This window comes from Columba livia, chromosome 6 (assembly GCF_036013475.1).
Source record: "Columba livia isolate bColLiv1 breed racing homer chromosome 6, bColLiv1.pat.W.v2, whole genome shotgun sequence".
Classification (NCBI taxonomy): Eukaryota; Metazoa; Chordata; class Aves; order Columbiformes; family Columbidae; genus Columba; species Columba livia.
In genome coordinates, this window is record NC_088607.1 from 23,995,651 (window position 1) to 24,021,884 (window position 26,234).

At 46.8% G+C, this 26,234-nt stretch overlaps 2 protein-coding genes across 19 annotated transcripts in view; one reads left to right on the forward strand and one right to left on the reverse strand.

The window, feature by feature from the left end:
- Window positions 1–807: 807 nt before the first annotated feature.
- Window positions 808–26,234, forward strand: part of LRMDA (leucine rich melanocyte differentiation associated) — a 702,006-nt gene continuing 676,579 nt past the window's right edge. For 4 of the 18 annotated variants that reach the window (XM_065068566.1, XM_065068571.1, XM_065068567.1 and 1 more), the window contains exon 1: window positions 24,773–26,077. The gene's annotated coding sequence lies outside the window, so the exon portion shown is untranslated. Of the gene's footprint in view, window positions 995–24,705; window positions 26,078–26,234 lie in introns of those variants that run through there. The other 14 variants (XM_065068556.1, XM_065068553.1, XM_065068555.1 and 11 more) reach the window with 10 other exon arrangements.
- On the reverse strand, window positions 14,517–19,266 carry ZNF503 (zinc finger protein 503). Its single transcript, XM_065068545.1, has 2 exons — window positions 17,912–19,266; window positions 14,517–16,831 (listed from the first exon to the last, which is right to left on the reverse strand). The coding sequence occupies exons 1-2, from the start codon at window positions 18,218–18,220 to the stop codon at window positions 15,311–15,313; spliced, it is 1,830 nt and encodes a 609-aa protein (XP_064924617.1). The 5' UTR covers window positions 18,221–19,266; the 3' UTR covers window positions 14,517–15,310.

Below are 26,234 nucleotides of genomic sequence, written 5' to 3' on the forward strand. Positions count from 1 at the left end.
CTAAAATATCAGTAGGAACACTTAACACATAGTTAAAATTGTTTGGTTTCTACTTTATGTAGGTTTTGTACCTCTACTTTAATATTATTCTCTAACACAGGATTTAACAATTCAAGTACAGACTGGGTGGCCTTACTAGCATCTTTCTCTGAATAAATAAGTATATATTTTAATTCAATTATGCCTAAAAGTTGCCACCACTAAATGGCTACTTTCTAGTCCATAAGAAACTATGTGGTGCCAGCTGTTCAGACATGTTTAACATGAACTTGACCCAGCTGTGTCCTCAGCAGAGAACAACTCCTGAAGAGCCCATGGAGAATGATCTGGTTTTTTTCCTACTACAATTACATCTCCAGCCCAGGTGCCTTCCCCAGCAAACTGGAATGAAGAGGTCAGTATTATTATCACACTTAGAGTTTACGTGCTGTGGGCAGGAGTCTGCATCCCTGTTTAACATCACAGCAGACTATAGATATCAGGTGTTACACAAACCTTTGGTGATAACATTTTTCAGAATCATGTGAGCCAAAGACCAATTGCCAGGGAGGTCGTTCTAGATTTCAAAAAATAGGATCAGTGAACAAGGTAATTCCTCTGTTCCTATATTGGTTTTGTTCTTTAAATATGTATCATCAGCCTTACCAATTTTTGGCTATTCTGACCTATGGTGCAATAAAATAAAGATATATTTAGGAATTATGCAACCCCCAGCTGCAGCACTGAGTAACACTAACTGGGCAAATTGAGAGGGACTGTGTGATTCAACTTGCTCACTGGTGATAAATCAAACCTCATCACAAGGGGCTCCCCTTTAAGGGGGAAAAAATGGCTGTCCAGCATTTGGCTGCTTGGGAGGAAACAAGCAGAACCTGCTTTCTGCACCAGCAGGATGGTGCTGTGCTGGGCCCAGCTCAGCGCTCCCTGGAGCCTTGGCTGCTGTGAGGAGGGCCCTGGTGACAGCAGCGGGGAGCGCCCCTGGGACTGCAAGCAGGTCAGTGACTAAGCAGAAATTGCTATTGCTCTTTTTAATCTGAGGAATTTTTGTTGTTGTGTTAACTTCTTTCAACCTTTTTAAAGTATATGTTGAGAAAAATCTTTTCATGAATCATCATTTCGTTAAATTGTCTTTGGTTCAAATGTTATTCCCTTTGCTATTGAAAGTAAACTTTTTTTATAAAGAGCTATTTTCATTTTAAATGGAGGATTTTATGTCTGATATCAAAGTCACCTTTAGATTGTTTGCTACATATGTATCTTGCGGTATGTTATTTCATTTTAAGGAGAATTATTTTTGGCAGGATTATTTTCTTCAAGAGTGTAAAAGTTGATTTGTTCGACTTAAAATTTTATGGATTTTGCTAGTAACTCACTTTCCAGAGGGAAAAAGCAATAGTTTGTCAGGATGGCTTTCCTCTTCAGAAGGAAGTTCTGTAGCATTTTTTTATGTGCAATGTGGTTGCTTCTAGCTGTTTGGTTTTTTTGGTGATTTGCTTCTGTTGTTAAAAACCAAACTGGAGCTTCTTAAGTATTAGAAGGAAAAATACACTAGGTTTTATGCTATTGTTTACCTAACCATTAGTATCATGCAGTCCCTTTGGCAACAAAAATGTTATTTGACTGCTTAATTGCGATAGATTTAATCATATGTTCCAACTCCTCCGTTGTAAGGCTTTAGAACAGGAAGATACTTCCTGAGTCTTCCCCTCCTTATTGCAGCCGTCACTCAGGCAATTATATTTTTTTCAGTGTGGTATACTCCATCTTAACAACAGTTGTGTGGTTTGTTCCCACTGTTCCCAGAGGATGGCTGTTACAGAACCTGATTGCTTTACTGCCTTGCTGGTGAGCCGTTTGCTGTTGGCACTGACTTGGAATAAAGTCAAACAATGAGCTACTACCATACACTTAAACCTGCACCAGCTATCAGAAAGGTTCATCACCGGTGTTCTGTTGGTTAAGAACCATCTTCTAATTTCAAACTTAGTTTATTCATAACCAGCTGAAGTCCTTTTGATCTTGTGCCAAAATTCTCTTTTAAATAAAATATTATCTTTTCCTCTCAGCTTGTTAACTAGTATAGACAACAATCCTATCCTCTCTCAGCTTTTGTTATAATATACCAAACAAATAAAGCTTGTTTAATCTCATTTCATGAAATAGGCTTTCTGTTGTCCTGATCTTCCTAGTAGACCTTCTCCTCTACCTGCTCTAGTTCCAGTGAATCTCTGGAATGCAGGTGACTAGACTGTATGCAGAATTTCAGGTGAGCTCTTCCTAGTGCTTCACATGATGCTGTTACTTTTCCTTGTCTCTGTTGGAAATTATACCCACTGCCTTACCCTGGTGATCCATAGTCATCCCATTTTAGCAGAGCCTTCTTATTAATGTTGAGAAATCACATCAATGATGCTTTTTTAGCCTAGAATGCTAGGATTTGTTTGAGGTGTTGATTTCTGGATTTTTGGGGTTTGTGTGTGTGGTGTTTTTGGTTGTGGTTTGGTGTTTGGTTCTTTGTTATTGTGTTTGTCTTGTTTTTTTTACTGTTGTTTTGGTTTGAGGTCGTTGTTTTTAATCAAATAAAGTTATTTAGTGCATCGTGATCTACTTTGAATAATTCCAGACTGTACTTACTCTTTTTTCCCTGTGCCTTGTTACTTTCAACTTGTTGCAAAGTTTTGGCTATTACTGATATCAGAATGATAGGCATATGAATCTCAGACATCATATTTTTCTTCTTAAAATAGTCTTTCTTTACTTTGTGCAAATTTTGTTTTGATGAAGTTTGGTAGAAAGTCCTTGCAACTGTTGTGGCCTAACATCCTAGGGTTCTGAGTTGGAGTGGAGATTAACTGCACTCCTACAGTTTAGAACTATACCAGATTTTATTTTTGTTTCTACTTAATCTGATTTTAATTTTCTAACAGCATTCCTTTTAGCTATTTCCCTTTCACCCCATGTTCAGTATTACCCTTCATTAAATTAATGTAACATATCAGTTTGAGGTTGGGAGTGTGCCTGCATTATCCTTAATCTCTGTTGCATTCTCTTCTTTCTTTTGTTTTGTTTATGTAACTGAAAGATATCTTAATCCACTTCATATCCTCTGCAAAGCCTAACACAGCTCCTCTTTTAGCAATTATCACTTCACCCCATGCTTCTAAGAAAAGGACTGATGAGCAAACAAAAGTGTGTTTTTCAACATGTTACTTTTGTTTCTTATTTTCAGGTGTAACACATTTATTGCCATGATAGTGCATTCAGTTAGGCCTGGAGTCCCTTCTTCTGGGTTTCTTTGTTCTTTTTCCTGTGCTTGGAATATAGGTTTTTGATTATTTTAACATTTGTAATGTGAAGTATTTGTAAGAGTTGGCTCTCTACTCAGTCTTTTAGCTCCCCAGCCCAGATGACATGACTACACCAGAGTCTGCCCTTCTGAAATTGAAACCTTTAGAGACCTACTTCATTTGTTCTCCTGTTAAACTTAAATCAGTTTTGTCTGACTTGATCCAGAGCTGACTTGTACAATGGGCTCATTTCTAATATTCTCATTCCTTATCAGTAATAAAATGTAAAGCATCTTATCACTTCTTTTTGTTCAGATGAGGATTTGATTAAGTGCATTGTACATTGCATCAAAAAATAACAGGTTGTTACTGCTGCAAATAATGCTTGTAGTCCATTCTGTCTCTAGATTTGTAGTTATAAATGGATCCCCATAACCACTGCTTCAGGAAAAAAACAAAACAAAACTGTGTTGTGCTGTGCACAATGGACCCTGATTTAGGGAATGCCAGAGTCTAAAATAATGTTTCCCATGCTTTCCTGTGCTGTAGTGAGCCCTGCTAATAGTACCACCACAGTTAAGCTGATTTTTTTTTTTTTAACAGAGTTGAGCACCTGTAGTTTAGCTCCTCTGAAAATCAATTTCTTAGCCTATAAAATGGATTAGTCTCTAGCCAATCTTTAACTTGCTTTTGAGTAGGTTTGCATATGTAGCCCAGTGTTCACTGTGCTATGCCTCCCACTCTGTGCATCTGGTCAACAGCGGATATGAGTGTGCTGCAGCTGCTTGTGAGGGTATTTAACTCGAGGTGTAAAGGTTTGTGATTTAGCCCTGGAGGTCCCAGGTAATGAGTGAGATGATGCTTATTACCCTTCCAGAATTGTACATACATGCATTCCTAAGGACAGCCTGTGATGGGGGTGTGGAGGCCATTGTTTCCTTTTATCTGTTTTAAAGCTCACGACATTTTTTTTTTTTCCCAGAATTAAACTGTTACAAAATACATCAAAAGAGACTTCACAGAAATATGCCTGTCCTCATTTTTCTGTCCGCAACAAAAAGACTGGAATAATGTTGCACAAATGAGTTTAACATTTAAGACATGATGAAATAACACGGTTATGCAATAATTACTGTCAAGATGGAAATGTAAAACTCACTACCTCATTCTGCTAGTACTCAAGTTAGTGTGTAAACTAGTCAGTGTATCTATGCATACAAAAACTGGACTAAATTACTGAGCAATAGAACTGGATTACTGCATTTGTTTCATCCAAGATGATTAGCCATCGGAACAGATTAAATATTTTCAGAAGTGCTCTGCATAAAAAAGCTGTTCTTTTACACACAGAACCTTACATTTTCCTCTATTTTCTTAATAACTTAAAGGACTTTTAAATATTGGAGGGGTTTTAGTTTATTTTAAAATTATTATTCTATTGTTTTCTTGGGAAAAGACCTGGACAAGTATTTTCTGTGTAATATATACAATCTAAAAATGCACACGTCTCACCCATCACTGAAATGCAGCAATTTCTTGAGTAAAACATGAGAGATGACTGATCAGACAGATGTGCTGCTTAAACTCCCCATGTTCTTACTGCCTTGAGAGGCACCAGCTCAAAGCTGACCTTCTGTGATACAGTGGCCAAAACCTACTCTGTTCTGTTTTGCGTAACATTTAAAAATACATGTGTTCAATGATCTTTTTTTACTTATTTGCTACTTATCTACTTTGCATGCTCTCTTCAGATTTTGTTATCTGAACCTTCTCAACAAAGACAGAATGCAAAATTCCTTTAGTTTGCTCCAAGGTACTCCCAAATTGTCATGAATTGTACAATTGTGTTGCATGTATTTAGTTCTTATTTATATGGAGTTAGAATTCGTCAGCTTTAGGGCTTTTCTGTCCCAAGAGAAATCCTGCCTGCCTTAGGAGTTCTCGAAACTTCTGCTGATTTCAGGCTGGCTAGAATTTCACACTAAATTGTGAACTTTGGGTGTCTGCAAGTTTAATAGCTTACAAGTATAAATGTAAATTGACACAAACCCATTAACGAGCAAACGCAATTAACCATGTGGAACACTATGTTTATACAAGTTTAAGTGTTTCAGTTAGAATAAATATTTTTTCCCTTATAGAGTTAGCTTTTTTTCATAACCTGTGACCTGATATGTACACAGCTATGATGACTCACAAGTACCTTCTCTAATAGGAATAAACTGTATTGTATAATCTACACACAGTGGTAGAGTTTACCAGTGTTTTTACTTACTTTGATAATGTAGGAAACTGTACTATTCTGACTCAGTCACTTTAGAAATAGATAAGTTAAAATAGTATAAGTAGTACTGACTGTCCATTGAGGAGGTAATACCTGCAATAACACTTATTTAACCCTAGAACAAGATTATGGCACTTTTAGCTGCCAGTTTTCTCAGAGAACTTGTCAGTACCTTACTTGTATATACAAAACAACCATTTGATTCTCAATCAAATGATACAGTTAAACTAGAAAAGTTAGTTGCTCCATATGGTCTAAATTCCTTTCTCAATCTTTTAATAAACCTATTGATGTGTGTAGGGTATCTGCTTTTGATCAAGCATAAGATTTTACCCTAACTCTGTAAAGTCAGCCTGAAGACCATAATTATAAATGTGATTAGCTCTCTTTATAAAATCTGTTTGACACCTCTACTGGAATGTATTTAGCAGCTGATCCTTCTAAAAAAGAACTAATTTCTACTCATCTGTTTTATCTGGAACACATTCCCCGGGCCTGCTGGTGCAATATAATCTTGCAAAGGGAGGGAAATTGGAGGGATGGGGGAGGTATAGGACAAAAAACACTCTTGTGAATGTTCTCGGACTCATGAGCTCAAGTATTTCACGATTGAAGCTGGCTATACTGTTATTTTCTTTAAAAGAGTTGACAAAATGGACTTGAAATCTTGTGGTAAAAATACATATAGGGACAAGTAAGACTTTGGCTGACTTTGTTTTGGTCTCCACCAGTGATATTTTTGCTAGCCTGACATGGGCAGAGTTGAGCAGCAGCAGGACTGCGTGTGTGTATGGTTAGAGGAGATAGTCACCAGTGGCTCCATACAGGGTGGAGCAAAGTAACAAAAATACTGACCAAAAAGAAGAAACATTCTTACTTGCACAGCCAGGAACTCTACTACAAGAACCAGTTTTTCTCTGCTGTGTAATCAATGCACGCAGTGGGAAATTTTGCCTTGTGAGGTAAAGCTTGCTGTCACCTAACATATCATGGTGGTTTTTACTTTCTTGTTTAAAAAAAAAAAAAGGTAACTGGAAGGTCCCTATTCAGATAGCAATTTATGTAATAGCTTTGTGGCTACAGATCTATATTTTTTTCCTACTCCACTTGAGTAGACTTATCTCCTCTAATTACCACCTAGGGTGGGAAGGAGATGTTGAAAGAGTTACTACTTTTCTTCTTCTTCTTTCTGAATGTTTAAAGCTTTTTCTTGAGCAAAGAGAGAGTAGGTGAGAACATTATTAAATCTGAGCAATGACTGGGGGACCTGAGCTCTAGGCTTTGGCAAGCACCATAATCAGTAGATTAAATAGTATTCTTCTTTCCTTCTCTTTCCCTCTGGCCTGCTGCATTTTTATGCAAAGTGAAATGCCTTCAAAAAAGGGGGGAAATCTTTCCCACGTTAGAATAGCCCAGTGGTTAGGAACCCTAACAAGTGACAATTGTAGGTGTGAAACCTTTCAGGTTGAGGAATTGGTAGGTATTCCTCTGCCTCAAGACAAGTACTTCAAGCATGGAGTAAAACCACAGTAGATGATGGCAGCAGTTGATCTTTGCACAGTACATGATGGCAGCTGTTGATCTTTCCTGGCAGGAAAAAAATGTATCTCCACAAAGAGAGGATTAAAGGCTGTGAATTGTACAAGGGGGAGATGTTTTGCCCACAACTGTAAGGTGGATTGGCTGTGGTTGAGAACCTGGGACAATGTTTACTAACTTCAGTGAACTAAGACATTATATTGCAGCTGCAGTTTTAAGCCTTGTGGTGGCAGAAAGGACGTTAGGATCGATATCGCTTCCCCTGCACAATGTGTCCTGCACCTGTGCTGGCTGTCCCACTCCCAACTGAACCGACCCCTCCAAAGCCATGGCAGTGGGTGAACTGCACTGGTGGCCTTTCCTGAACGGGGTGCCCTGCCTCAAAAAAGCCGTGGCTGAAAACGGTCCTTCTCCTGGCCTTGCCACCACGGGAAGGCCGTTCCCTGCTGGCAGAGCCTCGAGGTGGCTGTGGCTTGGGCTGGGCCGTGCGGTGCCTCCCTCCGAGAAGGAAAGCAGGGAGTAGAGAGATACCCCAGCCTTTCTCTCTGGCCGTGTCCCAGCCAAGAGGCAGAGAGCCGTGAGGGCCGTGCTGGGCCGCCGCGGCAGGGTCCGGGGGGTGGCCCCGGCGCTGCACACCAGCCGACCTGCAAGGGTCAGGCGCAGGCAGGCTCAGCTCCCGGGCCCTCTTCTGTCCTTTCCCTTCTCCTCGCAGTTTGAATAATGACAGCATTACTAGCAACCAATGCGTTTAACTTTGCAAAACGCCCTAGTGGGTAGCAGTGCACGCGAGTAAGGAGGCTGAGCAGCCAAGGACGGGGTACAAACGCTAAACTTGTAACTCGAAGAATGGGTTCGTAACCACCGGCATTTTGCTTTCCTCCCTAAACCGGTCAGTTCCGCGTGTCTTCTGTGCTTTACAGTAGTTATCCCTAGTAATTTTACAAGACTATTGCGAACCGCCGGCAGAGAGGACGCTGAAGCCGGTGGTACCGGCTCGCAAACGGCTGCGAGTAGCGCACAGTGCCGCTCGGGGGTCCCGTCCGCCGCGCTGTGTCCTGCTGCCGCCGGCTGGGGCTGAGCAGCCCGCCCGCCTGCGTGCGGCAGAGGGTCAGCGCTCCCAACACAAGCCCCAAGCTTTTAAATAATGATCACGGGGCTAGCGTGGCAAGTAAAGGAACTGGAAATTAGCCGACATTAAGCGAGAAATCATTAATCAGTTTGAGGCTGGTTGGGTCCAGTTTTCTTAAAGTGATTGAGGAAAAAGGGAGAAGGGTTTGAAGAACCTGGAGCACTTATACTCGCTTCTAAATTGCATTAAACTTCTAGTTATACACCAAAAATCCTTTCCTAAAAATAACTACTGCCAGTCACGTAAATTACTTGTGAACTGTTTCTTAGTTTGTTTGATTTCGATCACCCAGTAGCATTTCATGCTACCAGCCCCCCTTTGGATTTAGACTAATTTTTCAGCAGCGATAACGGGGCTGCTTTCTGTATCATGGCAGATTATTAGAAATTTATAATCTGCAGTTCACATTTGCCATCAAGATCACAGCAGGGGAAAAGAGAGACCAGAGTCTGCAGTAGCTTCAGTAATACCCGTTCACGGGTTCCATATGACAATGGAAAAAAACTGTTTTCAGAGCAGACTTGCTTGAGTTTAATATGCAGTGACTTCAGAAAGTACAATAAAATCAATTAATGTTGCGAAAGCATTGGCCAAAAAGAAAGCAGCGAAAGGATTTGTGGAAATGTAATGGATTTACAAGTGTTTATCCTGCGACTTGATAAACAGTAATAGGAAGGACGAGATGGTGAAAATAATTAGTCCCGCAGCCTCAGTTAATATGGACAATTCATTGTTATAATTTTGTCCTTTCAGTGGTTATTCAAATTTATTTTTTAGTTTCGTGATCTGAGGCGCAGGAGGATTGATCTGAAGTTTGGTCTTGGCTTCCTTGGGGGGTGCATTTCTGCTTCTGACGTTTTCTGTCTTCTCCAAGCCAAGCGTGATCTGTCATTCGCCAGGCTTCGCCACGCGGAGAGCTCGTTCTTAGTGTTTCTGCGTGTATGTTAAGGGCTATATGATTGCCCTTGGTAAATAATGTTACCCAACGAGGGATGGACCCTCTGTTTGCCTCCCTGTGAGCCGGCGTTTTCTCTCCCTTTTGATTTTTCGGATGCGTTTTCATGGGAACTTCGTAAGACCCGCGATGGGGAAGAGGCTGCGGAGCAACGCGAGCACCGGAAACTTTTCTGCTTGCTCGCACAAGTTCGCGGGCCTGTTATTACAGCAGAAACGAGACATCGAACACAGAGTAAAGATTACAATTTCCAGAAGTCAGAATTTATTACAGTTAAACTGTGATAAGATCCCATCTGTTATGAACACATGTAGCACCAATTGTTTTTCGTACAACTGCAATTTATTTACCCTTCAGAGTGAAGGAGATTACAAGCGCGATTAAAAAACAAACCGAAGCGGAGAGAGAGCCCGCCACCACCATGTTTTTTGTGTGGTTCGGCCTATCTGTTCTGATCTGGCTGGACCCGTCTGTCCCGCAGTGCTTGGGATGGGATCAGCACTTCCCCCGCCCGAGCGCGCGATGTGTCTCGGGTCCGCGCCGCGCACGCGGAGGCGGTCGCGCGGCTGTCACGGGGCCCTCGCGGGGAGCGGCCGCTCGCGCCTCAGCGGCTCCTTGCGCCGCGGGGCGCGGCAGCGCCGCCTGGCGGGCGGGAGCGCGAACCAATCCTCGCAGGGCCCCCGAGACAAAGGGCCGCAGCCCCCTCTGCCCTCCCGGGGGCCGAGCTGCTCCGCACCGGGTCCCCGCGTGGGTGTCCGCGCAAAATGTGCCACGCTCTGGCCTGCCCTTCAGGAAAGCAGTAACGTGTATTATTAACTGGAACGGGAGCCTGAAACGGTGGAGGGGGAGGGGAGGTATTTTTGTGTTCCCACTGGTCGTAGTGGTTGAGGAGCGAGGAATGTGCCTGCTCGTCGTCTTGCCCCATTCCACAGAAGTGGCTTGGATCAAGGAGCACGCGCTCCACAAAATAAAGCAGGAAAGACGAAGCAGTTACCAAAAAAAGAAATAAAATCCCACTTATTCTTACCGTGATAGCTCAAGAATGGTAATCTAATTTTGTTCCTTCAAACTGTTTCAAGGCATATATGTGTGTGTATATGTGTGTATATATATTCTCCAGGTTTCAGTGGGCGTCTTTCTGCTGCTCTGTTATCATTATTTCTTGCCTTGATGTGACGTTGAAGACAGATGACAGCATTGTCAGGTTGTCTTTAATTCATTTGAAGATTTAAAAAAAAAGTACACACAAGACTTCTTACAATATTCAAAGCCTGAACGAATTTACTTTTTTCACATGGGGACGGGATTGCTGGGAGGGGGGAGCGACTGATGAATTTCAGACATGAAGCGAGAACAAAGTCTGTGCATCGCTGTGTGCGCACACACACGCACAGAGCAAGACGGCCGGAGGTGGGATTTTTGCAGCAGCAGCACCTGGTTGCTCTTGATGGAGAAATACCCAGCATTAGGACAGTCTTTTCACATATACGCACAAGCTCGAATGTATAAGCTCCTCAAATTTCAGCCCTGTGTCCGCCAAAGCATTCCATCTCCAAATAAGTGGGAGCATACGGGCTCGGGGTCCGTCTTTTTTCTTTTGACACCTTTATGTTTCACTGCAACAACATTTGACTTTTTTTTTTTTTTTTCTTGAATGTAGTCTGCCCCGAATTTCCTAGGACTGAGTTGACAGAGAGATTTAGCAGGGATTAGACACCTCCGATCAGGACTGATCGCTTGCCTGCCGCAGGTCTGCTTGTGCAGCAGTGCGGGCTGCGCTTCGTGGTGCAGAGAGAACCGTGGGGTGGGGGTCTCAGCTTGGCGTTAGAAATACCCAAAATCTGGATGGAAAGGAGATTCGATGCTTGTAACTCCAGCGATTTTCCAACTGTAGATTCGTTCCTTAAACAAACAAACAAACAAAAAGCCCTACACAAAACAAACCTTAACGGCGCTCTACTGAAAGTCTCTAGTGAGAGCCAACAGTCTTAATACAAGGCAGCGTTTCTCTCCGTCTTTTCTAAAGATGAAAAACTGACTTTTGATCGATGTTTTTAAGGAATAGGAATGCACATTTACTTCTGTGTCGGAAAGCCTGGGCCTTCCATGACTCCACTTGCCTGGGTGATTTCGGTTGTCAATGTGGGCAGTTGATGACAAACCTCGAATTAGAGAGCGGAGGTTCAGCCCCGTTCGCCGCCCTGCCCGTACCTTGCTGCCTGCGCTGAGGGGAGCTCCAAAGGTACCGCATGGGCAGCGGCTGACGTGCTAGTCTTAGGAAATGGAGCCTCTTATCGCTGAGGAAAATCTTCCCGTCGTAAAGGCATCACTGTATTTTAGCTTTGGCAAATATTTTGCATTCTAAAATTAAGCAAGCAAACATATATGTGTGTGTTTGGTGTGGACTTGTACGCATAAGCCAAGGTGCATATACCCATATAGGTTCAGATATATTGCAGAAACCCCTTTGCTGTCTGTGGAGTCTGGTGTTTTATTGTTTCATAAAACCAGCTTAATTACATTTCCCCATAGATAAGATAAACAGAACCCTTCTTTTCTAAGTGTTGCTTATCAGAAGTACTTTGTCGAAGTGGAATCCAGAGTAAGCCTTCGAGAGGGGATGAAAATGCATTAATTTTTATTTTGGTTCTTCCGTTGCACTTAGCATCTGACAAGAGTTGATTTAAATATTACATGAGTTTAACTTTAATGTTCAAAAAAGATTTGTGAGAACGATGAAAGTGTTTAATTTAAACTAATGTATGCCTGACTCTGGTCAGATTGATCGGAGTTTTGGGTTTTGATGGGTTTTGCCCTTCTGTTGCTTGTCCTCTCGAGCTGGTTTTTCACTGTGAAATTATTTTAGTTCGGTGGCATGGACCAGCGGCTGCTGTCAACTCCACAACCCATCCAGTTAGTAAGAACGGGGGGGGGGGGGGTGGGCAAATAACAAATGCAGTTCCTTTTACCTAAAAACCTTAATGTCCATAAGTCAATCTCTGTTAGGAGGAAAAAAAAAAAAAAAAAAAAAAAAAAGGAAAAAGAAAAAAGGCAAATTTGCTAGATTAATATCAAAATACTACGTGACACTTGCCAGGTCAAATACTTAACAAACCTGGAAGAGAGACCTCCTTACCACCACTCTACATATAAAATAAGCTATTTTAATTTTTCATTAATCTTGGCGACAGTGACTGAGCAAAACAGTAATAATAACTTTAAGTGTTCATTTCATCACTTGCATCAAAATCTTTGTGTATAACTTTCCAGAGCTGAAATTCATAAAACTGCAGTTCGGGCTCCCAGACAGAAAATGCCTCGCTCGCTCTTCTGAAAACAGCCCCCGCAACACCTGATTGCTGACGGGGTTTAACTAGCGAAGTCCGAGCTGCAGCTGTTAGAGATCTGTAATTGTAAAATACGTGAACATAAGAGGAGTGTGTGCGGTGGTGGTAGTGGCGTGGGTTTTGTTTGGGTTTTTTTTTATTTAGTTTGTTTTTTGGTTTTGTTTTTTTTTTTGTTTTGTTTTGTTTTGGTTTGGTTTTTTTTGTTTTGTTTTTTTGTTATCGCGGCGAATCTGTAGTAGTTGCTTGCACGCTCAGATAGAGCCTGAAATGTATTTCTCCTTGAATTAAGGGATGGTTAAAACAGCGAAGTGGGGAGGGCAGGCTGGCAGCGCTTGCGGAGAGGGCGGGGGGCGTGCGGCGTGGGGAGAGGGCTGCGAGCTTATTCTGCCTTTCTCGGACTCTCTTGATAAATCCTCCACCACCATCACGCCCACCGCCGACCCGCAAAGCCCTTCTTCCGATTACTCGCTGCTTTGTATCCGCTTCCTATTTTATTATTAACGTTTACTTGGTACGGTTAACAGTACTGCCCTCCTCTCGCGTTCGCTAACTCATCAGTTCATAACGAGAGCTCATTTTACACTCCTTAAAGCAGAGATACGCGATGGTCCCTTTCCCATTTAAGGGGTGGGAAACATTTGGTTAAAGCACAAAACATTTCCCGTGCCGCTTTTGGATCAGCGTCCCAAAAGAGCCGCAGCGCGGCCCAGCACCCGCCGGTCCCGCGTCCCCGTCTGCATCCCGGTGCCAGGCCCGGCCCCGGCAAGGCGCCCGGCTGCGGGTACCGGGGCGCCCGGGCGAGTACTTGAGTTTCATTAGCTTGCTGCTTTTCTCTCCTTTGCACATTAACGCTAACTTCCACTAATTATCTGGAGTAAACGTATTAGACTAATTAGCATCTGGGCACCACGGGAAACTTTGAACAGTAATTATATTGTGGGGGATACAGAACAAGAGAGAAACCCCAGTGATTTATCAAGCAGAGTCGCCGCTTGCAACTTTTCCCCCTGCCAGCGCGTCTTTTTGGGGCCGGGGCAAGGGCAGCCCGCGGCGGAGGGAGCGGGTCTGTGCGAGGGGCAGCAGGTACTCGGCTCCACCCGAGCTGCTCCTCGCAAGCGCCTGGCAGATCGCGGGAGCAAAGCCCTTCGCCAGCGTCGCCTTTACGGACTTGGGTATCCCTTTTCCGTCTGATCCCGGCGGCAACGGTTTGTTCCGCAGTTTTGGTAGCCGATTTGGCTTTTCCGTTGAAGCCTCCGCACCTACCTGAGTGCAGAGCGACGAGTCGGAGCCGGGCGGTGGCCCTGTGCGCTGGGAAACCCGGGCTGGGGAGGCAAAGACGCGGTGTAGGCAGGGGCAGCCCCTCAGCATCACGTCGAGTTTGGCACTGCGCTTCAGGAGAGAGCAAACTCGGACCAAAGAACTGATAGACTTTCTTTTGTCTTTCCCCTTCCTCTCCTTTTTGAAAGAAAAGTAGTTCTCAGAGCAGTCCATTTTTTTTAACATGATGATCGTTTGTGCTGCGGTACGAACTGAAGAAAGAAATTGAAAATAACTGGATGAGATCAAACAGTGCTTCCCTAATTGCTTCTGAACTTCTCATTTAGAAAGAGACGAATAGTTATGCATTATACTGTAAAAAAAAAAAAAAAAAAAAAGCTTTCAGATAATCTTCTTACTCTTTTATAAATAAGTCCTGCCTTAACTGTGTCTTTCTAAAGAAAAACCGAAGTCCTTTAATTGAAGCTCGTTTTTTAAAAACAGGTTTACACAGTTTAAAACATTTTCTTAAAAAAAAGAAAAAGAAAAAAAAAGTTAATCTTCCTAAGGAAAGCAAAAGGGATTTAACCGATTCTCAGTTTTCCTATTTCGTGCCTACGATTTATACTGAGGAGGAAAAAAATTACTCCCGTCTGATTTTTTTCCCCCTTTTTTTTTTTTAAGAGAGCCCTGGGGTTACAATAAAAAAAAAAAACCCTTTTCTTTTATTTTTAATTAAAATTTAATAAACGCTTAAGAAGAAATTAGCAGTTGCCTCCATCCAAGACCTACTTGGGTTTTATAACAGAATCAAAGCGTATCTAAAAAAAAAAAAAAAAAAAAAGTAAAACCTTTTAATACATCAAATATATGGAATTTTAATCTTTAAAGAGATACATTGTCTATTTTAGTACATGACGTAAACCTTACTTAACCCTTTTTACAGGGTGGACTTAAAAAATAAAAATAGTTAAGTGTTCCTTTTAAAGAACAAAATAAGGCAAAAGAGGTTTTTGGAATAGAATTGTTTTTGTTTTTCTTCCAGAATACATACAAAAAAATACCAATTCTCTTTCAAGGGTATACACCTTAAAAATAATTGCAATTTGAAATTATAACTGACAAATTGCGAGTTGTTTTTTAGTAACAAACATGCATGTAATTTTTGTTTCAATGAGACATTAAATAAGAACGTACAATACAATCATAGCAATTTTAAAGTAACATTAAAGAGAAGACCTCTATCTTTTTATTTATATTCTACAATGGGTGTTCCACTTTTACCTATTGAGCTCAGTTAAGTAATGCACTTTATGATTCGTTGTCCCGCTTGAAGCTAACATAAATAAATACAGTGCTCATGGATCCAGTCCTCAAATGAACACTATTTTATAAAAAGTCAGATTTATTTTGTTTTCTTTCCAACTTTTATAAAGTTTTGCAGGGCTTCCTTCCCTCACCGCTAGACTCTGTGTTCTGTTGTTTTGTGTGTCAAAGACCCGCTGCCTGCACTCACTGGTACCCCAGGGCCGAGGCTGTGGTGAGTCTCTGCCCGTAGAGTGCGTAAGGGGAGTAGTAGGGTCCGGTGGCAGCGGGCACGGGCACGGGGGCCCCGGGGGTGGGCAGGGGGCTCTTGGAGTAAGGGTGGTAGCGGCTGCCGAGTCCCAGTGCGTGGTGCGGGCTGCGCAGGGCCAGCGTGCCCGGGCTGCCGGGGGCGCCCGTCGTGGGGATGTGCATGTGGCACGCCATGGCCGCGGCCGCCGCGCTGGCCAGTGACGAGGAGCTGGGGTAGCTGGAGAGGAGTTTATCGGTGCCCGGGAAGGCAGTATGGGTCCGCAAGTGGCTAAGCAGTTCCTCCGAGGTGGCAAAGCGCTTGTCGCAGGGTCCGTTGGCCGACACCCAGTTGCAGATGTGTGGCTGGGGGTCGTTGGGAAGCATGAAGCCGTAGGGGTACAAAGGGTGGCCGGCCAGTGAGGGCGGCGTGGCGCCGGTCAGCGAGGAGTGGACGCTGTGCAAAGGGTGGGTGGGGTAGACGAGGGGGTATCCGGACTTGAGGGCCTGGTCGTGGGCGCAGGAGGCGCCGGCGGCGCCTGCTAGGTGGCTGGCGCAGTGGTAGCTCAGGCAGTACGGGTCTCGGCACAGGCTCGCCGTCATCACCGACGGTGGCGACGCGCCCGCCAGCGGGCTCGACCCTGCCGGCTTGCTGCAGCCCAGGCTGCTGGCGGCGGCCAGCTGGGCTCCCACCAGGCTGGACGATTTGGTGGGGTCCAGCGCCACTCCGTGCGGCAGGAACTGGGGCGGGTAGCCGGCGTAGGCTCCAGCCAGCGTCCCCGGGTAGCTCATGCCCGCCGGGGGCAGAGGAAAGACGGTCTGGCCCGGCTTGTAAGGGGAGACGGGGGCCACGAGGCCGGAGCCCAGGACGGAGGTGGAGGAGGTGGCGGTGGTGCTGCTGCAGGAGGAGGCGGAGTCCGAGGCGATGGGTTTGGAGCCCGGCGTGCTCTCCTGGTGCTGGTTGACCTCCACGTTAATCCCGGCACAGCTCACGCTAATCCGGCTGTGGCTGATGCTGGTGGTGCCCGGGCCTCCCTCCGAGCCGGAGCTGCCGCTCTTTCCGCAGCCCTCCGAGTCCTTCTTGTCCTCCCCGCCTTTGCCCTCGGCCGGCAGGAGCCCCGGCGAGCAGGCAGAGGCGCTGGAGTTCGGGCTGCCTGTCCTTGGGGTGAACGGCTGGCAGGTGGCGCTCGGCACCCGGAATCCCGACTTCTCCCCGGCCGCGACCCCCGCAGCGGGGGCGCCCGCGCAGCCCGCCGCCCCCGGCTCCTTCTTCTCCGCGCCCGGCTTGGAGTACGGCTTGAAGCTCGACTTGTCCTCCACGCCAATGTCGCTGAGCTTCAAGGGGCCCGATTTGGAGTCCTTGTCGCCTCCGGAACCATTGGAGGTGACCGAGGAGAGTTTGGAGGAAGGGGACGGGTCCGGCTTCCCTATCTGCGAGCAAGTTTGTGCCAAAAGGGCCAGGGGACTCTTCTTCGCATCCAGCTGCGGAAATCAGAAGGACACACGAAGACAAAGGTTTAATCGGGGTCTGAGAGAAACCCCGGGGCATACCTAGGACGCTTGTCCCGTACATTTTTGCAGAGAACAGCATGGAAGTAATGAACGATTTCGTGCACATTCATCACCCTGACAGCCCCCTCCACTGCATGCACCATTTTCCACAAAGCCTTTAAAAAGGGCTGGGGATTTTCGTGTTCCTCCGAGCTCACCGCGGCCGTCTTTAGCGCCCGCTGCTTCCCCAGCAGCGGCCCGGGCAGTGCGGGGCTCGGCGCCTCGGCGTTTGCCTCCCCGCTGCTCTGCAGGCGCACAAGCCCGCCCGTGAACTATAGCGACTGCAGCATTTCTGCGCCCTGACTGCTGCCACTATTTATAAACAGAGCCCGAGTTAGCCAGCGAGCCGAGGTCCGGGGAAAGGGGTGTCCTCGCCCCCGCAGAGACCATAATGAAATCATTCATTCCCACAGACACACCCTTCCCACCACCCGCTCCGTTTTGAGTTTCGGTCCCTCAAACCGCGAGCTGCGCAGGGGGAGATCGACAGCCCCGGCAACGGAGAAAAGGGCCGAATAGGGCTCCCGAAGTACTTATGCGGGCTGGTACTTGAAAGGGAATGGTCGGGGAGCTGAAATAGTTATCGTGCCGCACCCACGCTTGAGCCTGTCCCTCTCCGGGCTTCTCTCCCCCACCCCCCAAACGCTCTTTCAAAAGCAAGGTTGTTTGGCAGTCCAAGCGCTGCTTAGTTGTGTGGTCAGATCGTGACCCTTGAGCGGGTCGTTTGCTTCCACTCGCCCCTCCTCAAAAAAAGAAAAAGGCTATAAAGAGAAAAAATGCAAAGCTAGTTTAAACAGGAATTAGAAAATTTCCCAGTAAACGTGGAAACAATAACCAGGAGCGGCTGCTCGCCCTAACTCTAGATCAAAAGAAGCCTGTTTCCTGGTGTAAGTGCCTTTCAAAGCGCAGGGAAGTGCCGAGGGAGGCTGGCGGAGCCGCCATGCCCAGCGAGCGCCCGGGCAGGGAGGGGAGAAAGAGACGGGGGGCCGGGGACGGCTCCGAGGTCCTTACCTCGATGGGGCTGACGGGCGTGGAGGGCAAAGGCTGCAGGTATTCGGGGTGTAAAATGTGTCCAGTCCGCGCCGTGAGCATTTTCAAGACTTTGATGGGAAGGCGGTTGGCTTGGCGTAGCGGGTCCGAGGGGGGGACGGTGTGGAAGCAGGGCTTGGCGGCGGCGCTGCTGCCGGTATTCCCAGCGTGCCCGTTCGGCCCGGCGAGGTCGGCGGCGCTGCGGCTGCGGCGGGGGCTGCCTCCGGGCTCGCTGAGGCTGCTGCTGCGCTTACTACTTCTTATAGCAGAAAGCGAGGGCGATGTGATCATGACCCAAAACCTCGCATGAAAACTGGGGCAAGTGGCGCCGCTCTCACTCGGAAACGCGCTCTCGCTTTCTGCGAGCGAGGAGGGAAAAAAGCCACACGCCCCCCGAGCAGGAAAACAAACATAAAATGTCCCGTGGCTCTCTCTGGCGGGGAGGGTGTGGGTGGGGAGGGGGAGGGAAAGGGGGAGCCGGTCGAAGAGAAAGAAGAGGAAAAAAAGCCGAGTAATCCTTGGGCTGTGCGGGGGGCGGGGGTGGGGGCTGCGAGCGTGTGCCGCTGTCCCCTCCGGCCGCTCTCGGCTCCCCCGGCTGGCGCGGAACGGAGCGCTCGCCTCCGCCGCTCAGCTGTGATGCGAGCCGCTGCCCATCCAGCCTGGGATCTGGCAAAGAAACTCACTTCAAAAGCAGCTGAATTAGTCTGAGATTAAAGCCTTTGCCGCCTTCCAATCAAATGGGACCCCGAGGTGATTGGAGGGTCAAGGGGATGTGACGTTCCCTTTTCTGGGGCTTTTTTTCCCTCTGTTTTTAATGGTCTCTCGCTCTTTTTTTTCCCCTTTCCTTTCTCGTCCGCCTTCCCTCTCCCCTCCCCTCCTTCCTTGTTTTCGCTCCTAGGATGGGCTGGGCGTTAATTCTGTGTTTCACATCACGCGCTGCGAGCGTTTTTCTTCCTCCGCAGCTGGCGCGGACACCTTGGCGGCAGCGGGACCAGCCGCGATACTGGGGACGTCGTGCCTGCCGGGGAGGCAGCCGTGGGGCTCCGCCGACCCCCCCACCTACCTACTCCTCCCCCCCCCCAGCGCAGTCCCGTTGCAAGCACACCGCCCCGAGCACAGCCTGCCGCCGTCCGCCCCGCCACGCACGGCGCTTACAGGCCCAGCCCGCGCCCCCCCGCCCCGGACCGGGCCTGCCGGGACAACTCCGTGGCCTCCGCCGCGCTGCGTCCCTTTCAGGCCCCCAGTGATGGGCGCGGGGCGCTTTTCTCCCCCCTCCCGCCTCACAACGCTGAGTAGTCTCGGACGAGAACCTGCAGAGCGCCGGCCTGCACGTCGCCGCCCGTGGCGGGCGGGAGCCGGGGCGCTGCGGCGCGGCTTGCGGCGGCGCGGGGAGCGCGGCGGGATTGGGGGAGGCCGGTCGTCACACGCGGGGCTGTCACGCACAGCCTGCCGCCGCCTTTCGGGTCTCTCCGCCCCGCCGTCAATTGTCAGTGCTCCCCAACCGCAATCAATCAGTTATTTGTCAGCCCCTGTCAATCCGCCCTTGATTTATGTCAGCTTTTGTTGCTGATTACAAGCCTGGTGTGACTTGAAGGGGGAAAGAGAGAGAGAGAGAGGAAGGAAAACAGAGGGAGAGACGGGCTCCTCGGGAGAAAAAGCCATTCAATTTACAGAATAAATCCTTCGAGTAAACTCGATTTGTGTGCCAGCATCCGACAGCCTTTCTCGGCTCCGCACCGCGCTGCCCGACGCAGACGCGCAGGACAGCGCGGTGCGGGGCTGGGGCGGGCTGCTGGCTTCTTCTTCCCCTTCCCTCCTGTTCGAGAAGAGCCCTTCGTCCCTGCTCCCGCCGGGCTGGCCCGGTCACCGGCACCGGGGGCCTGGGGAGGCGGCCCCTCGCCTTAGCTAGAGTATCGCTTCGCCATTTACGTGTTTGATTTCAGCTAGGCTGTGTTGAGAACCTCGTGGGTATGTACCCGGGCGTTATATCCACCTTGCTTTGTCTCGGTACTCTCCGGAAGCGCACCGAGTCCTGTGCCCTCAGCCCTGGTTTAACCGTGCCGGCGGATGCCCCGAGCAGAGTCCGCAGCCCTTCCGTAGCTCCTTGGGTTGCCTTTTTTTTCTTCTCTTTGTACTTTCCTTCCCACTAGCCCCCCACCTCCTTATCCCATAACATTTTTTCACAGGCAAAATGTGTTAATCAATCTTTTACTTTTGTTTCCGGATCTGACATGGTGGCCCACACAATCTACAACATTAACAAAAAGGTCACTTAGAGATAAAACACGTTTGACAAGTGAAGAACAAGGCAAGTGCTTCAGGGGTCGCGTCCAATTCCTGACCTGGACTCCTACCAGAACAGGCGCTGATCCTGGAAGGGGTGGGCGAGAGAAAGGACTTTCACTTTCTCGCGTTTATATCTGCTGAACGAAGTCCTTTTTCTTCCCTTGAAACACCGATCTCCCTCAGTCCCTAACAGATGTGTCAGATAGCCTTGATGATTTGCTCTTGTTACGAGGTAGACATAAGACAGGTTTTCCTTGCTATCACCCCCATTCCCCCTGTTAAGCTATACCTTTTTAGTTCTGCAGCCTAGTAAGCATATCTGCTGTATTTTATTAAAACCAGTTTACTCTTAATGTAGTGAATAGACAGGGCAAATATACGGAACTCTTCTAGCTTCTGTAAAGATACAGTAAATTTTAACAAACTTTTTAATTTCTGTATTTTCTCCGAAAGCACATGGCTTATTGCCACAACTTCGCAGTGGAAAGTCATAAACGTACTTTCATTTTGCAATCACCACGGTCATCTTACAAGACCGTGAAAATTAAAAGGTTTTGGGAAGAGAAAGAAATCTTGCATAAAACCCGATGTTGCAGTAGGACCGACAAGACCCACAACTTGCCCTCAAGGAGCTCCCCCCTTTCCTTTATGTGGAGTGGAAGTGACTTGAATCTGCCCCAGGTTTTCCCCCAGTTCTTTCTTTTGTTGTCAAGTCCAATTGATAAATGGAGTGCAGTAAAACTCTGGAAGAAAAAAAAGAAAAAAGAAAAAAAAAGCTGAAACCTTCATTTGTGTTCATTTGCATTAAAGTGCTTGGAACAGCTGTTTTCCTTACAGGACCGGGGAGACTCCTATCTGTTTTCTCGTTGTATTTATCCTGCCTCCCAGGGTGAAAGACTAAAGATTAATTGTCTTAAGGTAGAGTCAGCTGTGGGAAGGCTCCCCCCTCCCCATTTTCCCTTTCCTCTCTTGTGGAGGTGAGGGTGATTTCGGTAAGGGGTTGTTTTATTAATACTTGTTAGCCAGGGAAGTAAAGGCGATACCCGGTACATGTGTAAAACAGGCAGCGCACCGACGGGAGAAGCGGAGGAAGGAGAGGGGGTAACAGCACGAACCCCGATCTTTCTGGCTGAAGTAGAAGCATCAGAGGGTAATTTAATAAGTAACTTCAGAGGACAGCTTTTTTTTTTTTTTTTTTTTTTGCTCAGCCTTTGAAATGAGATTTAAATCACACTCAGTACTGTAAACTTTTTATGTAGAAGCTTGTAAAAAATTCAGCCCCAAGACATTCCCTCCCCCTTATCCCCTCCAAAGCATTTCTGGGCTCTGAGAGCTTATTCACTGCGTTTAACACACGCGGAAAACGATTCCCAGTGAGGGCTCGGAGTTGGGATGCACACGCGTACGACCGAGCGGGCGGCGGGGCTGCTGCTTGGAAGCGGCGCGTACTTTTTGCTTTGGCTGCTGCCGGTTCCTTTCCTCCGCCGAGCTGAAGAAGATGGATTCAGTCCTGCTCGTTACCTTCGCGAGGGATCCTTATTCAATGAGTCCGTGCAGACGGTTTGCTGTTTGGCATTTACTTGTGCAGTCTTGTTGAAGTTTTTGTGGCTGTTGTTTTCATTCTCTCTCTCTCTCTTTCTTTTTTTTTTAATGAAAAAGAAACACAAAACCAAAAACCCAAGGGTTGGAACCCGTCTTCCTCCTCTCACAAAGGAAAATTGTAACTTAAAAAAAAAAAAGGAGAGCAAAGGAGGAATTAATTAACAAGTGCCAGTCCACACTTTCCTTTACCTACCAGCTATTGGCAAGCATGTCAAGTCGATTTTATTTGCACACAATGGAAATGATTTATTTTCTCTTAAAAAGGAGTGGGCTGGCAGATATTTGAGGAGGAGAGGGAGAGAGGAAAAAAAGTTTGAAAATGCCTTGAACTATTCACTGTCGAGATGGCTAATCAGTATTGAGGCTCGAGGGCACTCGGGCAGCTTTTCAATGCGGTTTTCCTTTCATCTCAAGCTGGATGGAGGCGCTCAATTAAAAGCCTATCAGTTTGTAAGTAAATCAACGCCTATCAAAGTTGTCACATCAAACAAAACGATTATTATTGCAGCCCGCCTCCCCTATTAATCTCCCTCTAAAATAATCCGCTTGACAGGTCAGGCTGGCGAGCTGCAAACCCTGGTCAGGATCACCCAAAAAACCCGGAGTGACTATTTTTCCCTCGGGAGAGGGAACTGCAGAAACCTCGGCACCAGCAGAAACCCCGGCAAGAGCGTGCCTGCTCTGCGAGCTTGCTCTCTTGCCATTTAAGTGTCAGCTCCTGTAGATCATGTTGGAAAAGGGCGTTTAGTCTTCTAAACTGAACAGCAACAGCCCTACAGGCCCTTTAGATTTTTTCCTTTACACCCCCTCTCTTTCCTATCTTTTAGAGCAAGGTTAAGCTTTTAATTAACAGTAATGTAGTTGCTGAGTTGTGTCTGGGTTGTTATTCCATGCGTAACACATTCAGCTACCTGTCTGTCCGTCCTGTGCGTCAAATTTATTTGCTTTGCTAGTGCTTGCGTTTCACTGTCTACCCCAAGGCTTTTATTAAGAAATGCATCGCAATAGATTTTTGTAAATGGCGCATCACTTTTTTTTTTCCCTCCCACGAATGATCGTACTTTGGATAAGAAATGTGTTGCGTTATTAGAAACACCGCACCACCAATTCGTACATTTGGAGTTTGGAGAGAGTCACTTTTTTTTTTTTTTTAATACAAGACTGCATGTGCTCTGATGCATCTGCCCAGGTATCCGGCAGGACTGTGGGGTATATCTTCCTGAGTGTTATTAAAGCAAATAGTTTGAGTGCTTGCCAATAGAAATTAAGATTTCCAAATCTCTCTCCTGTTTGCATAGTACTTGGAAATATTTACCCTTAAGATTGTAATTACTATCCTAATATATATAAGCAGTATATATTTTACTCTGCATGAGATGTAGCTAATCGTTTTATAAACGGTGATGATTTTAGAGCCATCTTCAAAATAATAGTCACGTTTAAGTGAACGTAAGTTTTAGTCGTCAGTGGTATTTTTTATTAAACGAGCAGAAATCCCTTTTTTGTTTGTTTGCTTACTGCTTTCGGAAATATACCTTATCCTAAAATGGTTTGGGATGAGTTTGCCTAATTTTCTTTTGTTACGCTGATATAAAGAAGAGATTAGTGCACCTAATGAAAAAACCCTTTCTCTTTTAAGTCCTTTGATAGATTCCTCTATTGACGCTTTTTCATGTATGAGTGTGAAAATTTTTACTCCCGTGTTCAAACTCTTTTAACAACAGCGATTTTCCTAATCTATCCTCTTTTATGTTGAAGGTGTTTCTTATGCAAACAGCTTTTATTTTAAATAAGCCTTAAGGTGACTTTCTAGAGGGCGAGAGAGAGAGCAAGTCAAACGAGTGTGATGACACGGGAAAGGCTGGGTATGTTTCCTCTTAACTACACCGAGATTTTTAGTGCATTTTCATGTTATTAAATGTACTACGATTAGAATGATCGAGCCAAAAGCAAGCGAACACGTTTCCAAATTCGTATATATGTACTCGAGCTGGTATTTGCTGCCTAGATTTTAAGAGTCAAAGAGGAATCTTTTAGCTTCTGTAACACCTAGGTCTGATCGTTGAATCTCAGCCATCATAAAGGCATCTCTTTATTTATCCTCTGCAAAAGCCTGGAGGCTACGGGAAAGAATTATACCAACTAAGCACATATTTGGTTACAGTAATCCTTCAGAAATTAACTATGGCACACAAATGGAGGCTATCTTTAGCTTCCTCACTTGGATCCCAAATGTAGAGAGTGTTTATTGACAACTTTGTTATGGAAACTGTGCAGATCAACCAGATGGGTCTTCAACAGCGTGAGGAATAACGTCTTTTGCGATACGAGGAACTGTTTTAAGGGTATGGCTGGAAAAGGCATTGGTACCCCAATAATTAACCTTATCTAAATGAACAATAATCCTTGACACAATTACAAGACAGCTACGTTTGAGCGGGGGGGCTAGGGGCAGGGAGAAGCATGCGATATATCTTGGCTATCTTCTTGAAGTAGTCTAGGTCCACGATCCGAAAAGGTTAAAATAATCTTAATTTTAATAACTACAAGCTTGTTTTCAGTCATCCCTTATGATGCATTTAGGTGTCCTCTAATCCCCACTGCTTTCATCTTTAGCTTTTTACACCCTAAAATTAATTCCACCTAAAGTACATTTTTCATTTTGTACTGTACTAGCGACGTGCAAATAATTTACATCAGCGTTCATCAGGACTGTCCTGAAGTGATGGATCATTTTGTTGAGTTGCAGTAAAAGTGCAGAATGATCTATAATGATGTAATATATACATTAAAAGGGTGTCTGGATGATCAGAGTTTTGCTAAAAATGTAAAAGGGCTTTTTGATTGATAACAGGGTTGCTGTTTTTCTGCAAAGGCTGTCACAGGCTGACACAATGCTTGAGTTATTAGGGCAGAGAAGGGCAACCATAAATTTCCAACGTCAGGCAAAAACTCTCTTTATTGTCTATATGATGGATGGGCCTCCGTACTAGACACCAAATACTTCGTATCACCCTTAAATGGGAACACATTTTTCGTGGCCATAATTCATGTTTTTTAAATAGAAAGTTTGAAATGCCTGCCTATATTTCACAATCCTGACATATTTATGAATCACTCCCTGCATGCAAATATAATTATTTAAAGCACCGAGGTGACATATGGGTTAGAAATGTACCAAATGCTGTTAGCGAAGTGATTTTTTTTAATTCCCTAAATTGAACACCGTAGAAAACTCTGCCTGTCTGTTCAGATCAATAAAGTCGAAGGTGAAGTTTTACTGATTTTGTCAGTGCCACATACAGATATTCGGTTTTGATTAGGTGAAGCTGACAAAAAGAGAGTCTTTTTGCAATTACCATTAGGTTAATGAAAGAAACACTCATCTTTCTCCTGGCACCCCCGCGCAGGCATACGCGCTTTTCCCCCTCTCTTGTCGGGCGATGAACTAGCCGGAGGTAAATTAGACAGGCTGGGTTTTTTTGCTTTTCTGTTTTGTTTTGTTTTTTTTTTTTTTAATTAATTTTCCTTCCAGCAGCGCTGGTCTCGGGGGGAACGCCGGTCCCCGAGCGAGAGAGGGGGCTAGCAAGAAGAGCAGAGGAGGGCTCCGCCGGCCCGAGGGTGGGCAGGGCAGCCAGGCGCCCGCCGGGGCTGCGCGGAACCGCCGCAGCTCCTGCCCCTTTCGCCCTCGCCCCTTCGCGGCGGCCGAAGCCCAGCCCGTCTCTCGCGGCGTTCGCTCCGAGCTGCTCCCGGGAAGCCGCCGCGGGCAGAGGAACCCACCGCCTCTCCCCATCGGGACGGCGGCTCCCCGCCGGCCGCCCGCTGCCCCGGCGTCCACCGGCAGCGCGGAGCAGGCGGCGAAGCCGGTGCCGTCCCGGCGGCGGAGCTGCCCTCTCTGCCGGGTACGGCGCGACGTTACCTGCCGATTTAGGCAGCGGGCTTGATTCAGGCACACCGACCAGCAGCAACGCGGATTAGGCAGCTGCTCTGTCGCGGGTTAGTTTTAGCTAATTACGGGGAAAACCACCCCACCCTCTCGGCGGAGAATCCCAAGCAGCAACGCCGGCAAAAAGACACGGCACAGCCCGCGGTGCTGGTACCGCCCAGAGCCGCCGGGCAGCCCCGCGGCCGCCGATACTTCCGCCGGGGCGGGCGGAGCCGCCAGTCTCTGCTCCGCCCGCCGGCTGCTCCCCCGCCCCGCCGCGGGGCTGGGGGGAGCCGCGGTAACCGAGAGGGAAGGGGAGACTTGCCCGACCCCCAGTAAGTACCGCGGGAAGATACTGGAGTGGGTCGCTGCCGACGATGGGGTCGGCACCGGGCGGGTGGGACTCGCCGGCGCGGTCTTGTGCCTCTTCGCGGTGTGCGGTGAGCCCTGGGCACCGCAGCCCGCCCCGGGCTTTGGCTGATCTCCTCCTGC